This window comes from Acartia tonsa, chromosome 7 (genome assembly GCF_053477335.1).
Source record: "Acartia tonsa isolate MP-2025a chromosome 7, ASM5347733v1, whole genome shotgun sequence".
NCBI classification, from domain to species: Eukaryota; Metazoa; Arthropoda; class Copepoda; order Calanoida; family Acartiidae; genus Acartia; species Acartia tonsa.
This window is the reverse complement of record NC_137266.1, coordinates 22,597,820-22,613,078: the sequence shown is the minus strand read 5'-3', so window position 1 is coordinate 22,613,078 and position 15,259 is coordinate 22,597,820. Positions and strand designations below refer to the sequence as shown.

Sequence of the window (15,259 nt, the reverse complement as noted above, 5' to 3'; positions counted from 1 at the left end):
TGACCAGTATTAAACCCTCGGCGGAAGCCAAATTGACGACTACTAAAAAAATTTTTTTCATCAAGAAAATCATAGATGGAACTGTAAATATACCGTTCCAACGGTTTAGAAAACGACGCTATCAAGGAGACGCCACGATAGGCTTCAACCAATGAGATAGGTCCTCTTTTGTAAACAAGGACGACCTTGCTGATCTTCATGAGATCAGGAAAGACGCCGCTGCTGATGCTTAAGTTGTAGATGTGCCGCAGCGGGGCCGTAATTGGCCCCGCCGTTCTGCAGAGTAATTTCATGCTAATGTCATAGTAATCTTGGCTCCCCTTAGGCTTAATACTGGTGATCAATTCAAAAGTTTTTTGCAGTGATAGTGGACCGATAAAAATGTTATCTTCTATGCGGGGGGGGGAGGAATTCACGAAAATTTTTATTAGTTGTAGGTATACTAGGGGTCAAATTAACACCAAGGTTCCCAAAAAAAGTATTAAACTGATTAGCAATTTCTTGTTTGTCAGTAATACGAGTGTCATTGATTTCAAGGTATTCCATTTCCTTAGTGTGTTTTTTAACCCCTAGAACCTCTCTAAAAATTCCCCAAAGTTTGCGCCCATCCTTCCCAGCAGCCTTAATTTGATTCTGATAATAAATTTTCTTTGCACGCCTTATCATTCTAAAATATTCATTGCGATATGCATTGTACCTGCTCTTGTTAAAATCAGAAGGATCGTTTACTTTAATTCTGTATAAAGTGTTTTTGAAAGACTTACATTTTAAATGATGTGAATTAATAAAGGGTTCTTGTGGAACCTTGTTTTTATTGTTTCTAACAACAACTTTAGGACAATGCATATCATACAATGAAATAAACTTCCTTAAAAAGGTTTCAAAGGCTAAATCAACATTGTCTAAGTTGGTGACTACCGACCAATCAGTGTCATTTAAGGCATTGCAAAAACTTTCATAATTTTCATCAGAAAGTAAACGTTTGGTAAAATTTTGATCTTTTTTTGGTTTCTTAAAATTATCTTCAAAGAAGACTGCTACATTAAGGAAATGATCTGAGTAGTCAGTAGGCACCACCATAGATAATGTCAAATTTTGTATAAAATTCTTGCAACAGATAAGATCTAATAAGCTATGACTAAAATTATGAATGCGAGTTGAACGTAGAATTACGTTCACGTACCCATAAATAATCAAATTATCCATAAACTGTGAAGCTGAACTACCCGACACTACTGACTGATAAAGGTTGATATTTAGATCGCCTAATAAGAAGACGGGGCAAGTAAGACCATCAAGCTTATCAAATAAATCTAGTAATTTATCGAAGAATAATTGAATTGAATCTTCCATAACCTTCATGAATTAGTATGAACGTATTTTCTTTTATTTATCAAAATGCAAGCGGATTTGCCCCTTAAGTTAAAAAATTGTTTGGGGGATAATGTTTTCCTCCAAAATAGTTATACACCTTCCCTGGACCTATGTTAATATTTACTGTACAGGAAAACCATATCGGTTCAGTGGTTAGCGAGATCCTTAGGTACCAACACACAAATATACAGACACATATTCTGCTACTTTTTTAATAGATATAATTGTATTTTTCAGATCTAAGAAATCTCTTACCCCACTTCAATCAGAAGAATATTTTAAGGTTTGTAAATTTTGGACAAAGCCCAAATTGTGTCAAAAATGATCTATGGAACGTAATAAAAATAAGTGATTATCCATCTCTTTTTTAGTGATATTCTTTCCCACTCTCCTCTCATCTCCCTCATTTTATTACGTCACATGGATTATTTTTGACACTATTCTAACACAAAGTAGGCTTTGTCTAAATTTTGTAATTAAAATTTATCAATACTAATAGCATGTGTGACTGCTAGTATGTCAGCTTGTATACAATCAACAATGCCTGAAAATATTACATAACAAAGCAAATTTTCATAAATTTCATGATCTACTCTAGGGGATACCTCTAGGGGGTGGGTTGGAAATCGACCCCCCTACTTTAGATTTAATTTTCAAAAGAAAATTACTTGTTTAGTAGGGGTTATATTTGACCTTAGTGTTTTCTTTTTGGGAGGGTGGTGGTAACCTCCCACAAATAGTAATTAGTATTTTAGGATCTGTATATGAGAAGCTACACTCTACGATCAATATTGAAAAAGATTGGGTATAGTCCCTTTCGTGGCAACGCCTCTTAAGGGGCGTTTCTTCGTATTTTCACATTATCTTTTCTCCTATTTCTAGCCCCTGCAGGGGGCTCTAACCCTGCGTGGCAATCACCTAACCTACCCTAAAATAACCTATGAAAGGCCATTGTGAAAATTCAACGAAACGCCCCTAAAGAGGCATTGCAACGAACGGACTATACACAAAAGATTTCATAAGAAGAGCAAAGAAAACAATAATCAATAATTAATTAAGAAAATTATAGTACAAAGAATTGTTTTTCTCAATTACAATTTTTTTATCAATAATCAAAACAAAGGTCCTCTCTCTCTTTTATTCTAGTATGTTTGTGAGAGATTTGTACTATTTTATATGATTAGATATAAAAATGATTATTTTTTTAAGAGTTAACCTTTTTCAATTCAATAGTCAAGAAAATATCCCTGAAAATTAAAGCCCTTATAGGCCTAACTGATTTAATAAAAAAGCCCGTGGCATCTAGAATTTTGCATTTATAGTTTATTTCAAGATTGAAATTAACGAGAAAAACTCATTCTAATACTCAAATAATTCCATGAAAGTCATATTTTCACACACCAATGACCTATCCTTTCTAATTGAAAACATTGCACCCGAAATAAAACAAACTAATAAATCAAGTTTATTCGCCCCCTTCGACTTTTTTTTAACACTAGCCAGTCAGCCGACTCAAAGACAAAATGCAAACAAATTATGGGGTTAAGAGGATTGGCTTATTAACAGGTCATAGTTTCTTAACACTATTTTAACAGTATACTAGTGACTGCACTCCTAGCCTCCAGAAGCAAACAAACAAAGCTGAAAAGCTTCCCTGAAATGAAGAGCTCAATCGATTCAGTCGTTTGCGATATCTTAACAGGCAGACAGAAAAAAACGTTAAATTAAAAGCGAAACTTTTTTTTATTATTAGGGTGGGTCTATACATCGGTCCTTATGTAATGGTTAGCTCTTTTTGTTAATTTAAGCATGTTATAATTGTCCTATCGATTTCAAACCTTGGACGATGATTTCTGTAACAAATTATATAATATGCAGAGAGAGAGAGGAGACAATGGGCTATTTATAACACTAGTCCCCAAAGTTCTATAATAACGTTTTCCTATTTGTTGGGGACTGTGGTTGATTTTGATTGGTTGGTTAATTTAGTTGAGTGTTCAAACGTTTCAAAGACTAATTCAATCTACAGAAGGGGTAATTTTGTGTATCTCTATTGGGGATGTACATCAATTAATCGGCCATTGTCTTATCCCTTTAGATCCCTGTATATTATGCCACTTCGAATAGAAGAGGGAGGTACTTTTTAATACTCCATTTACTTATTCCTAATCCTACACCCTAAATCTAAAGCTATAAAGCAAATTGTTTACATTGATAGACAAATATCACAGCATGGGACATCAAACAAACTATTTTAATTTATTTTCATTTTTTTATATGAAAGTAGTGAATTTACATTTTATTCAAAATCAAAATATTGTCAAAAAATATTATACAATTTTTAGCCCTAACCTGTGGCTTGTTAAGAAGGTGATAGGTTCGGATATAGGCCTAAAACTCAACGAAAGGCGTTAAAAAAGTATTTCATTTGCTGCTTTATGGATATAAATAGTAAACGTAGGGGATTGCCCTGACCAAAATCAAGAGCAACTCATTACACGCACAGTTAGGACTTCCAGACAAAGGTTGTGCAATCATAGGAGTGGTTTTCTGAAGTATGTTTGACCATGTAATTATACACCAAAAACATATCTGTATAGGTTATCCGACGTTAGATAGCTCCCTAGGGTGAACTTAGCATGAAAAAGATATAAAGGAATCTTCAAGACTTGAGAAACTCTAACTCGTATTTTACCTTACCAATTTCATGGGATTTTGCCTATTAATCTTAGAATAGTGATATACATGGAGAAATTAATGTTTATAAAAAACTTCTTATTTATAAATTCTACTAATGATAGGTTGCAAATATTTTGAAATTTGTATGATGATATGGAATTATAAAATTTGAAAAACATATGAAATTATTACTATTTAATACCATTAAAAAATGCTCATTCAATTTTTGTATTTATTTATATTTATTTCCAAAGTTGTTCAAATAAAGCTTGCAAAAACGCAGACCATTTTGTTTACTTGCATAAAACACTATTGATTTAATAAAAAAAACTCAGCATGTGTACAAAAATGTGTAAGTATGTATTTGGCAATAAAAAAAGGATGACCATGTTAAAAAGCTGTAAAGCCTAGAATGCTTATTACATTTAGTTAGAGGTGAATTTTCACAAAAGTCTTGAAAAGCTATAAATTATATTAACTCCATGGCATAGAAATACAACAGAAAATACTTTATTAAAATTATATTCATGTATAGCTTTAAATCCGATTAATATCCGCTGGATTATAACCGGTTCTTAACCATAATAAAAAATCATGTAAGGTTTCGTATTTTATTTAATTTTTCATGAATGATAAAATAAAACTCATAGTTTTGTGGGCCATTGTACTATCCAAGGAAAGCTGTCTATAATAAGATACGATGAATAACTAAGGACGGACTATTTTTAATGTTAAGTGGCTTTGCTTATAAAAAAAATGTGTGAGCACATATTTATTAAAAATGCTTCATTACATTTTAACGATCAAATATCAATGCATGTGTTTTTGTAATTGTGTTGTGTAGCAGTCTGTAAGTGTGTGTGTGTGTGTGTGTGTGTTTTGACGCATTTTTTAACTACCTACAGGAATGACAATTATCAAATGGGTAAAACTAGTTTTTGGAAATCTATTTTGAATAGGGCAAGGGGCAAAAATAAAAAAAGATTAATCTATAATACAAAGTAGCTTGATGTCTGTCCGTCCGTCCGTCCATCTGAAGCTTAAGATCTCGGTAACCACTGAACCGATTGGATTCTACTCTTCAGGGTATATATCTATCGGTCCTGTGGTGGTTTTAAGCTATTTTCTTGAGGGGTAGGACACCCCCAACCCCCCAAAAAACAAAAAAATCCCCCCCCCCTTATGTACAGAGCGATTGCTCTAACAAATATTATCAATATTATCCACAGGGTATTTTTTTTGTAGAAGATTTCCTTGGTACTTTTTTTAAAAGAGATTTCCTTGGTCCTTTACGATTTTAGCCTTAATTTTTTTTATTACCTCTTGGGGGAAAAGCCCCTAGAGGCTAGGGGCGAAGCAGCTGGTTAATAATAAACTAATCATTTTTTTTAGGGATTATTTCCCTAACATAGTTATAAACCTTCCAAGGTCATAGAAAAGTTACACTGAAAATAAGAACCATATTGGTTCAGCGTTTGGCAAAATCCTTCGGTACAAACAGACATCCAGTTACTTTTAAATAAGGATGTATTTTTTAGGGGGTGATAGAATTATTATTATAAATAATCACTCAAATATTTATAGAATTTTTTTTTCTTTTCATTTTAAAAAGTTTTGATGAGAACTAACCTTGTCAAAAACTTAATTTAAGACACAATGGAGTATCCATCTATTGATGCATAATTTTTGTTGACCATCGACCATTACATTACGAATGCTTAATTTCATTATTTAGCTGATTGGTAAACTCGCACCCCCCCCCCCCCCCTACTATTTTTGGCACTTCTTATTCGCTCACTCACCCCTCTTCATCATAGAGTATAGCAAGAGAAGGAAAATCGGAAAAAATGAAAGCAAAAACATATCTTTATCAGGACTGTGACTGTAACAGGATATCTGTTTGTCTGTAATTAAGAATCTCGCCAACCGCTGAACTGATATGGTTCTCCTTTACAGTAAAGCATCTCATAGGAAGGTTTATAGCTATTTTGGAAGTATGTACAACAACTCTCCCAGGAGAAAACGACCATAGAAAAATCTAATAGAATCTTAAACTCTAACAAAATAAAAATTATTTTTGGGTGTTTTGTTTATAAATTGTCTTTAAGAATACTTATTATTTCCCCTAGAGTAAGCCATGACCTAAGTAGGACGTTCCTACAAAAAAGTCATCCTTATCACAACATAAATTAGCATTTTCGTTGTGTTTAGGATCTATCCTATTATTTCTTAAAAGATTTTCTTTTCTTATAACAAATATTTTTGGTTATCATTTAGAGTATTGATTTATAGTATTTCAGTTATGGATCTACAATAACCCTGCCACTGACATTTGTTCTAACCTAATCAGGGGATTTAATTTCTGTGGAGCTCCTTATTCTATGGGCTCATTTTAAGCTATATAATATATCCTAACCTAGCTAGTAATATCAATGCAAATGACTTTTTGAAATAAAAATCTAATTGTTCTATAGTTGCTTAACTTACATTATAAGAAAAATAAAACAAGAGAAAAACTTAGCCCACCCCTCCCCCCTTATAAAAAATATCTTCTTAAAAAAAATGGAATTTAAAGTGAGAGGTCATCCCCACCTCCCAAAGTGCTCCTAGAGGCCTCTAATAGGGAAAATAGCTGTAATAAAGTTTTGATAGTTTTGGGGGCACACTAGCGTCTCAAGCATGGCAATTCCTTATATGTATGTAATATGTATTTAAATCGTTTATGAGTCATACTTACACACATATATATAAATCAGGAAGATTGCGATTTGTAAATAATACATCTATCATACAAAGTAGAACGATGTCTGTCTGTCTATCCGTCTGCTTGTCTATCCGTCTGCTTGTCTGAAGCTTAAGATCTTAGTAACCAAAGATTGATCAAAGAGGCTAGATGCTAGGGGCTAAGCCGCTAGTATAATATAAACAGAGCGACTTTTTCTTTTTTCTTAGATTTTTGTCCATCAATGAAATCAATATTTTTTTGTCCTTATAAAATATCCGAAGACATGATTTTAAAACTTACTACTTTGTATTATAGATGGAAAAAGGGTTAAAAACGCAACAACAAAAGTTTTCACAAAAAAAATAGAGTTTTAAAAGTTCAGATAATTTATAAAAACTTTCGTCTCAAAACCGCTGGATTAGAACCGGTTTTGAGCCATACTGAAAAATCATGCATCACATCGTATTATAAACAATTTACTACTATTAATCTTTTAATTATTCATTTTATTATCTGTGGAAAGCTGTCTTAATATAATTCGATAAATAATTATTCTAATTATTTTTAGACTGCCTATACACATATCGCTGCAAATAGCTGGCTTAGGTATACTTTAGGGTGCAGAGTTATAAACATGGAACATCGTTATAAATCATACACATTTTAAAACTCAATTTTACAAAAATGGCACTGGTGGAAATAAATAGACAATATAATAATTCATAGGCGTCCAAGGGGGGGGGGTAATGGGCCATTTGGCACCCCCAAAATTTTGTAAACAATACCCCCCCCCAAAAAAAATTACCCCTACCTTTGGGGTGCCGTAGGCACCCCCAACGATTTTGGGGGGGTATTTACCCCCCCCAAACCATTTTGGGGGGGGTAATTACCCCCCCAAAATAAATGTTCTTTAAAAAAAATTTTTTGGGGGGGGTATTTACCCCACCCAAATTGAATGTTCTTAAAAAAAAAATTTTACTGAAAATTTTTTTTTTGGGGGGGAGGGAGTAATATTTCATTAAATAATGAAAAAGAATTTCTATAGGCGATTTCTTTTGGGAGGATGTCAGGGTGTCTCAAAACTAGTTATAAAACTTACCAGGACCTATAAGACGCTTCACTTTAAAGTATAATCATATTGGTTCATTGGTTAGTGAGTCAATTATTGTATTTTTATGTTCTAAAGAATGAGATACTACTATATATTTGAATAGTAGTGGCGCCCTTAGCATCATATGTAATAAACAGTAATCGATTTGGGTCCTAAATTTTATTTGATTTTTTTTAGTATCGAAGCTACTCTATAATTCACTTTGTCCGTCCGTCCGTCAGTCAGTCTGTCCGTCCGTAACGCTATGGGGGAAATGGGATTTACTCAGCTCCTATAAAAGATAGAATGCTGAAATTTTTTGACAACATTCCCATCATTAAGGAACACAATTGACTATAAAACATCAATGGCGGTCGGACCGCTTTTTAGCAGGTTTTAGGCTATTCTTATATTTTTCACATTTTTCTCCATATCTTCAGTGTTCATGGTCCGATTTTCAAAATTTTTTCAGTTATAGACATCAAAATTAAATTTCCAATCTTTTAAAGAAACATTCATTAAGGCCAGACTGCCTTTTTAGCAGGTTTTAGGCTATTTTTACATTTTTCACAATTTTCTCCATATCTTCAGTGTTTATGGCCTGATTTTCAAAAATTTTTCAATTATAGATATCAAAATTAAATTTCCCGTCTTTTAAAGAAAACAAACATGACGGCCAGACTGCCTTTTTAGCAGGTTTTAGGCTATTTTTATATTTTTCACATTTTTCTCCATATCTTCAGTGTATATGGTCTATTTTTCCTAATTTTTATAAGTTAAGGTGATAAAAATTAAATTTTCTGTTGTTTTAAGAAAACAACCATGGCGGCCAGGCTGCCTTTATTCAGGTTTTTGGCTATATTAATATGTTTTACATATTTCCCCATATCTTTGTTTTTTTTATCCAATTTTCAAACTTTTGTGGGATATCAGTATCAAAATAAAATTTCCTATTTTTATGAGCATCTTTTATGTAATTTACTTTGACCATCGTCATCATGCATAATAAAACAAGTTTTCATGTTTATTTTATCCAATAAATATATTCTTGATTTTAATGAATACCCTTTTAATCTACTTGTACGTATTCCAATCTACGATTTTTGTGCTTCGCTACTTATGGATGTTGTCATCCTTGTTAAATTATCTTTTTATGCATCTAATAACCTTTACGTAATGTTATATTTCGGCTAAACTCCTAGAGGCCACTAGGGGCACTTGAGGGAAAGGCTTTTTTTAATTATAGAAGAAAAACTGTGTTTTTAAAAGCGAAGATTTTCTATAATAAGGGTCGGTAAGTCCGTCCGTAAAGGATAAGTTTTTTTTCGTTAATTTAGGCATGTTAGAATTGTCCAATCGATTTCAAACTTTGCATGATGGTTCCTGTAGTAGTTAGGTACGATTTAGAAAGCGTAGCAACTCTATAATCGTTACCAGAATGTCCGTACGCCCATTTTTAACATGTTGATTTTTTTACTTTTTTAATAAGAATTTTTATGTGATAAAATCATCCGATTGGTCTGTTTTATACACAGCTAGAGAGACAAATAGACAATCTGTTACTTTTACACGAAAATCTGTGATTATAATTTGACATAATTTACACAATGAAAAATATCTACCATGCGTCTTAAATGACTAAAAGTCTAGTAAAAGCTTCCTCTTAAAAACAAATTATATAATACAGTGTGTTTTTTTTTATGAGAACTCTTTTGAAAGCAATTTAACCCCACTTAAAGTTATCAGAATTTAATGATTAATGGCTTATTTTCTTTGTTTTTTATAACCATTTATAGAACATCAAAAAAAAATATTTTAGTTTTTAATAAAAAACGTACAGTAAAATCAAGTACTCCCTCCCTGGTTGAGATATGGCCTTCAAACTTTTATATGTTCTAGTACATGTCCTCAAAAGTATCTGTATACATTTTTAACTCTGTTTATCAACTTTAAAGCGGTTTGCAGCCATTCTTGCAAAGGGTAGAAGATTTGTGCATGAGAAAAATGCGCTAAAACCATTTTTAGATGTTGACACCTAAGTTTTGAATTTTTGATTTTACTGTACTTTTTTAATAAAAACTTAAATATTTTTTTGATGTTCTATAAATGGTTATAAAAAACGAAGAAAATAAGCCATTAATCATTAAATGGGGTAAAATTGCTTTCAAAAAAGCTCTCATTAAAAAACACACTGTAGTTGCGAAAAGATTGACGAACATTCTAATATTTTATACTCATAAAATACTGGATTGAATAAAACCAAAATATTTAGAATAAAAAGATCAACTAGATTGATATCAATACAATTTAAACTAACAGAATTACAATAGAAAGCATAATACCCAACATTAATGTATCCACATCTCTTTAAATAATAAAAATGAAAATATCCATAGAAACAAATAAACTAAATGATGGTTGTTTTTTAAGGTTTAAGCATTGATTGTGATTATAGAGAACCTCTTCTAAATTAATGTTTTTCTTGAAAATCCAAAATTGTTTAAATTTCTTAATTTTGGAAATTCCATTAGGTTCTAAAGTGTAAGAAATATCTTTCTGTCTTATTAGGTTGTAGAGTAGCTGTGCTCCAAATATCGGGTTAAAAAATTTAAGCATGAACCCTCTTTAATCTATTTTTACATTATGTCAATATTTTATTAAACTACCAGCAGCTACGAGGCCTTTAGAAGCACTTTATTGTAAGAATAAAAAAGTAAAACATTTTTTTTTGGGGGGGGGTTGTATTTATTGATTTTACCCTCCCGGAAAATAATTGTAGGGGGATAAAAGTCACTCAAAAATCAATTGATATAATTATATAATAAAGGAGACCCATATCGGTTCAGCAGTTAGCGGAATCCTTCGGTACAGACAGATATCCTGTTACTTCAATATACATTTTTATAGCTTTCTAATTATATTGAATCTATATCACATCTGATTCTTTAGAACTTAAGATCTAAATTTTGGGTATGTGATATTAGCCGCCTTTTCAGATTGTAATGCTGCAATTTGAGTATCTTAGAAATAGCTCAATTTTATGTGAGCGCCACAAATATCACTCCAAGACCAATAAAAAATAATAGATAGAAATAAAAAAGAAGAAAAAAACTATCCCAAGAACTACATCTAAAATAAATAGCCTAAAACCACCCCGGGACATATATAAAGATTCCCCAAATTGGAAAACTAATGACAAACCCCAAACTGTCCCAGTTTTGAGCAAGACGATTCCTGTGACGTCATATAAAAAGGGAAGGGGGGAAAAAATCTCTTCCCTTTTCTCCCATCTCTTTTGAAGAGATTTTCTTCCCCCCTTCCCTTTTTCTTTCCTGAAACGTATATGACGTAACTGGAATCGTCTTGCTCAAAACTGGGACAGTTTGGGGTTTGTCAAAACTAATTAGCAAAATCTTAAGCTACTGACAAAAACCTTACTACTATATATAATAGGATATGAACTAAATTAATACAATTTTAGAAAATAACAAAAAAAAACTAAATTGACCATATTGCACTGCATGATAGACTCGAAATAAAGTATTACCAAACTTTACCAATAAACTGTAAACAAATATGATAAATATACAAGCAAAATAACAAGTTAATGTTGAATTTCAATTCCTTCTCGTCCCTTCTTAAGCATAAAATGAATTTGAAAATTTTGAAAATAGATTTTAATTTCCTTATAAGGATGTTGTTTTTATATGTCGTCTTTATGACAGGTAAATATTTTATAAATATATTTCTTAAATTATATATAAAAGAAAATATTATACAATAATATCAAATTAAATTAAAAGTATTTCAACTTGTTTTATTTTTTTTGGTACAAAACTCATCCCTGACTTGAATGAGAGAAAAAATTTGTTTTGAATCAGATTGCAGAAAGAACATAATAATAAAATACACAATAGTCTCTTTGTGAGTTTAAATTTATAACATTATTTTTTGTTAATGAATTAATGAAAATTATTTTGTTTAAAATTTGACTAAATGACATCTCGTATAATGTACTTTACATTCCATCTTAAAAATAAATCTGTAAGGTGTATATATATGTTTAGATATCTGTAAACCACCAATTTATGACTATTGATTTTTGATCAGCTGTAGGTTTCAATACTAGATGTTTTTTTAAGTAGCGCAGCTACTCTAAATCTAGAGAATAAATCTAATTTTGCTTAGAATTTACTTTTAGGTGTTTTAAACATTGTAAATTAAAGATTTTATTTTAATAATTAATACTTTACAACAATATCTTCTAAAAACTGTGAGGAAGTTTGATAAAATTACGTTTATTTTGCAAGCTTGTTTGAAAATATTTATTTATTTTTATAATTCTGACAAAATAGATTTTCTGTTTAAATAAATAACATAGCCACAAAAAGGTTTAAGTAGTTATTGAAATATTCTATTACTATTCTTGCTAATCAAATATTCGTTAACTATGTTTAATTTGCATTTTTAAAATAGACAAGAAAAATATCCTACTTAAATGCTAATTTTATGAAGTTATCTTAAACCTTTTCCAAAAGTTTGTTTTATAAAACTTTTTTATTTTTCATTGATTTTATTGATTATATAGGTTAAAAATATCAAAAGTATTTTTCAAAGGCTATAGATAAATTTTGATTAATTTCGATTTTTGATTTTTTAAATTTTTTTTAAAATCTGCAAGAATATGCATGTCTATTTAAAGAATAGATTATATAAAAAACAAAATTAAACATATTCAGGCTATCAAAAAGAAAAAAATATTCTTTTTTACCATTAAATCGCAAATATTTAAAATCATTAGATTTTGAGCTTATTTTGCATGGAAACACATTTTTTCAGTTATTTTTTCTCAACAATGGATCTTAAATGATTATTACTGAAAACTTTTATGAAAATGTTATTATCCAAAACTTCAAATAAAGGAAATAATTGCCGTTTGCAAAAATGTGTGCAAAAAGTTGCCAATATCTCGTTAGAAGGGACTTAATGGATTTGAATTCTTACTGCTTATGAGTTAGTGGACTATAAACTATTAGAAAAGTGTCACTTTAAGGTGAAATTTTGAGGGTCAACTTTTTTTCTTTTAAAATTTGCAGTGATTGTACGTTTGAACTTGTTTGGTTCAACTTAAAAAGTTGCACAAACGCAGTGCACTAATCTCCTTTCCGTACTGACGTGTAGACCCAAGATATGAAAAAGCGTTAAGAAACATTGCATTTTTCATAGGCTGCGTTTAATGAGTGTAACTTGACATACAGTGAATCGAACCGCTTATATTGATGGGATAGAGATCTTTCTAAGATCAATTTCTTTGAAAAACCATTCAAAGTACAATAACAGTACACTATAGATTCTAATAGACAGTAAGCGTGATGTTACACACTGGTTTTCAACTAGTTAAAAGAACAGTAAACTACAATACACATACATCTAGATTATATTCAACCATTACAATAGGTGACATTAACACGAATATTAGGAATTTGGAATCTTTATTAAAAAGTTTGAAAATGTATTCCTAGGACAACAAGGTACTATCTTTTAAGCAAAGTATCTCTAAAATCAAGTCCTGAATTTTGCAACAAATTTACATACAATCTCGTTTAGACATTTATATTCTGTTTATTAACTTTGACAAGATCTTAGAAATGTTAATGTTCGTTTGTCCTGCTGTCTGATTTTACACTTCGATTTTATAGATACTGCAGTCTGCCACCCTTGTTTATATTAATCTGTTTTGAAATAAATTCTAAATCCTTCCAATGCTTGACCCTAATTGTAATATGAATTGTTGCAATTTGTAGGGCAGACATACAAATTAAAATATTTTAATTCTTGTTCTAAACTGAGTGGTCCTATGACAAACGCAGGAGTCCCAAACGCGGGAGTGGACAAACGCAGGAGTGGACTCTTAACCTAACCCAACCTATTTTAGACCTTCTTTTAGGTTTTTTTTAATGCCTAACCCCTGCGAGGGGCTTATTTGTACATTCATATCTTAACCTAACCTAATCTGTACAGAAATACTTAATTAAATTAAAACTTAACACTCCTGCGTTTGTCCTGGAACCTTCATTAGGATATGTTTTTACGTAGCAATGATATTTGGCGTTATCCTCTTTTTTAATTTAGAAATTTTTAAAAAAGTTTATAAAAAAGTCGATGATTTAGGCTAATTTCTGCCATTATTTATCCCTTCGAATATCCCTAGATACTAGGGACGCAACCGCTAGTAGTGTAAAAAGTGTTCACACATGCTTTCAGTTTTATGCTCTAATAAAAATTATCATCATTTAACTTACTTACAAAAAATCTGGGAATGGAATAAATGTCCTAAATTTAAATTTAAGGTAAATAATAAGTATATCTATATATCTACCTATTAAATAAAGTAGTAATTTTTTTTGTCTGAAGCTTAAGATATGAACTGATTGGGTTCTCTATTTTAGGTAAGATCTATCCTGATGGTTTTAAACTATTTAATTTTCATAATCAAGTCTTAGAATGTTTGTAGGGTATTTTTTCAATCTTTATATACAAAGCCCCTATATTTTAAAGCACTAAATTTAATCAGTTTACGAGAAAAAATGCCATGTAATGATTTTCAAGTCTTAAATTGTCTGTTTTATTGTACCTTATTAAATCTCAGAATTTTAAGATTAATATTTAGAAAAACGAAAAATAATTATTGATGACCATCAAAAGTAAAGATAATAAAACATTTATTTAAATTTAAATTTAAGTTTAAATCTAATATTAATTCTATACCTAGTCAATTAATTTTTACAATTATGATCCAGATTAAAAAATTAGTTTTTTAAATTAAGATTAATGAACAAAGTCAAAACATAATTGTTTTCATATGTCATAATTAAGTCTTAATTTATAACATACATATTTTTAAGCACACAATCTAAAATTCATTAAATTAAAAAAAACATCAACTATACAAGTCCCTTGTGTTTTTTTGTCAACTTTTATTGTCTACCTTCTTTTGACCCCGCTAAAACTTATATAATACTAGTTGCTTCGTCCCTAGCCTCTAGGGGCATTGCCCAATAAGAGGAGAAATCGAAGTAAGTTTCACCACATGATGCCAATTAGATGGGTTTTTTTTACCAAAATTAATTTTAGGGTGGGGTGTTGGTGATAAATCACCCTTAAAAATAGCCTAAAACCACTACAGAACCAGTAGAGCCCAATCGGTGGTTAACGGTAAGCTTGAGAAAGACAGACGGACGGACAGTTATCGTTCTACTTTGAATTATAAATGGAATCTTAGCTATATCTATATTGCAATTAATGATCACAGAAATATTTTGAATGTCATTGTCATTGTTTATTACATTTCTTACGTTCAATTCTTGATAAAAATTAATTGCAAAATATTT

At 30.7% G+C, this 15,259-nt stretch overlaps 1 protein-coding gene across 1 annotated transcript in view; it reads left to right on the top strand.

The window, feature by feature from the left end:
- The window catches only part of LOC145324455 (uncharacterized), an 84,217-nt gene that overhangs the window by 18,883 nt on the left and 50,075 nt on the right, over nt 1–15,259 (top strand). Inside the window, exon 7 of the mRNA XM_080167042.1 lies at nt 1,612–1,657. Within this exon, the coding sequence (XP_080023168.1) occupies nt 1,612–1,657 (46 nt within the window). The remainder of the gene's footprint in view (nt 1–1,611; nt 1,658–15,259) is intronic.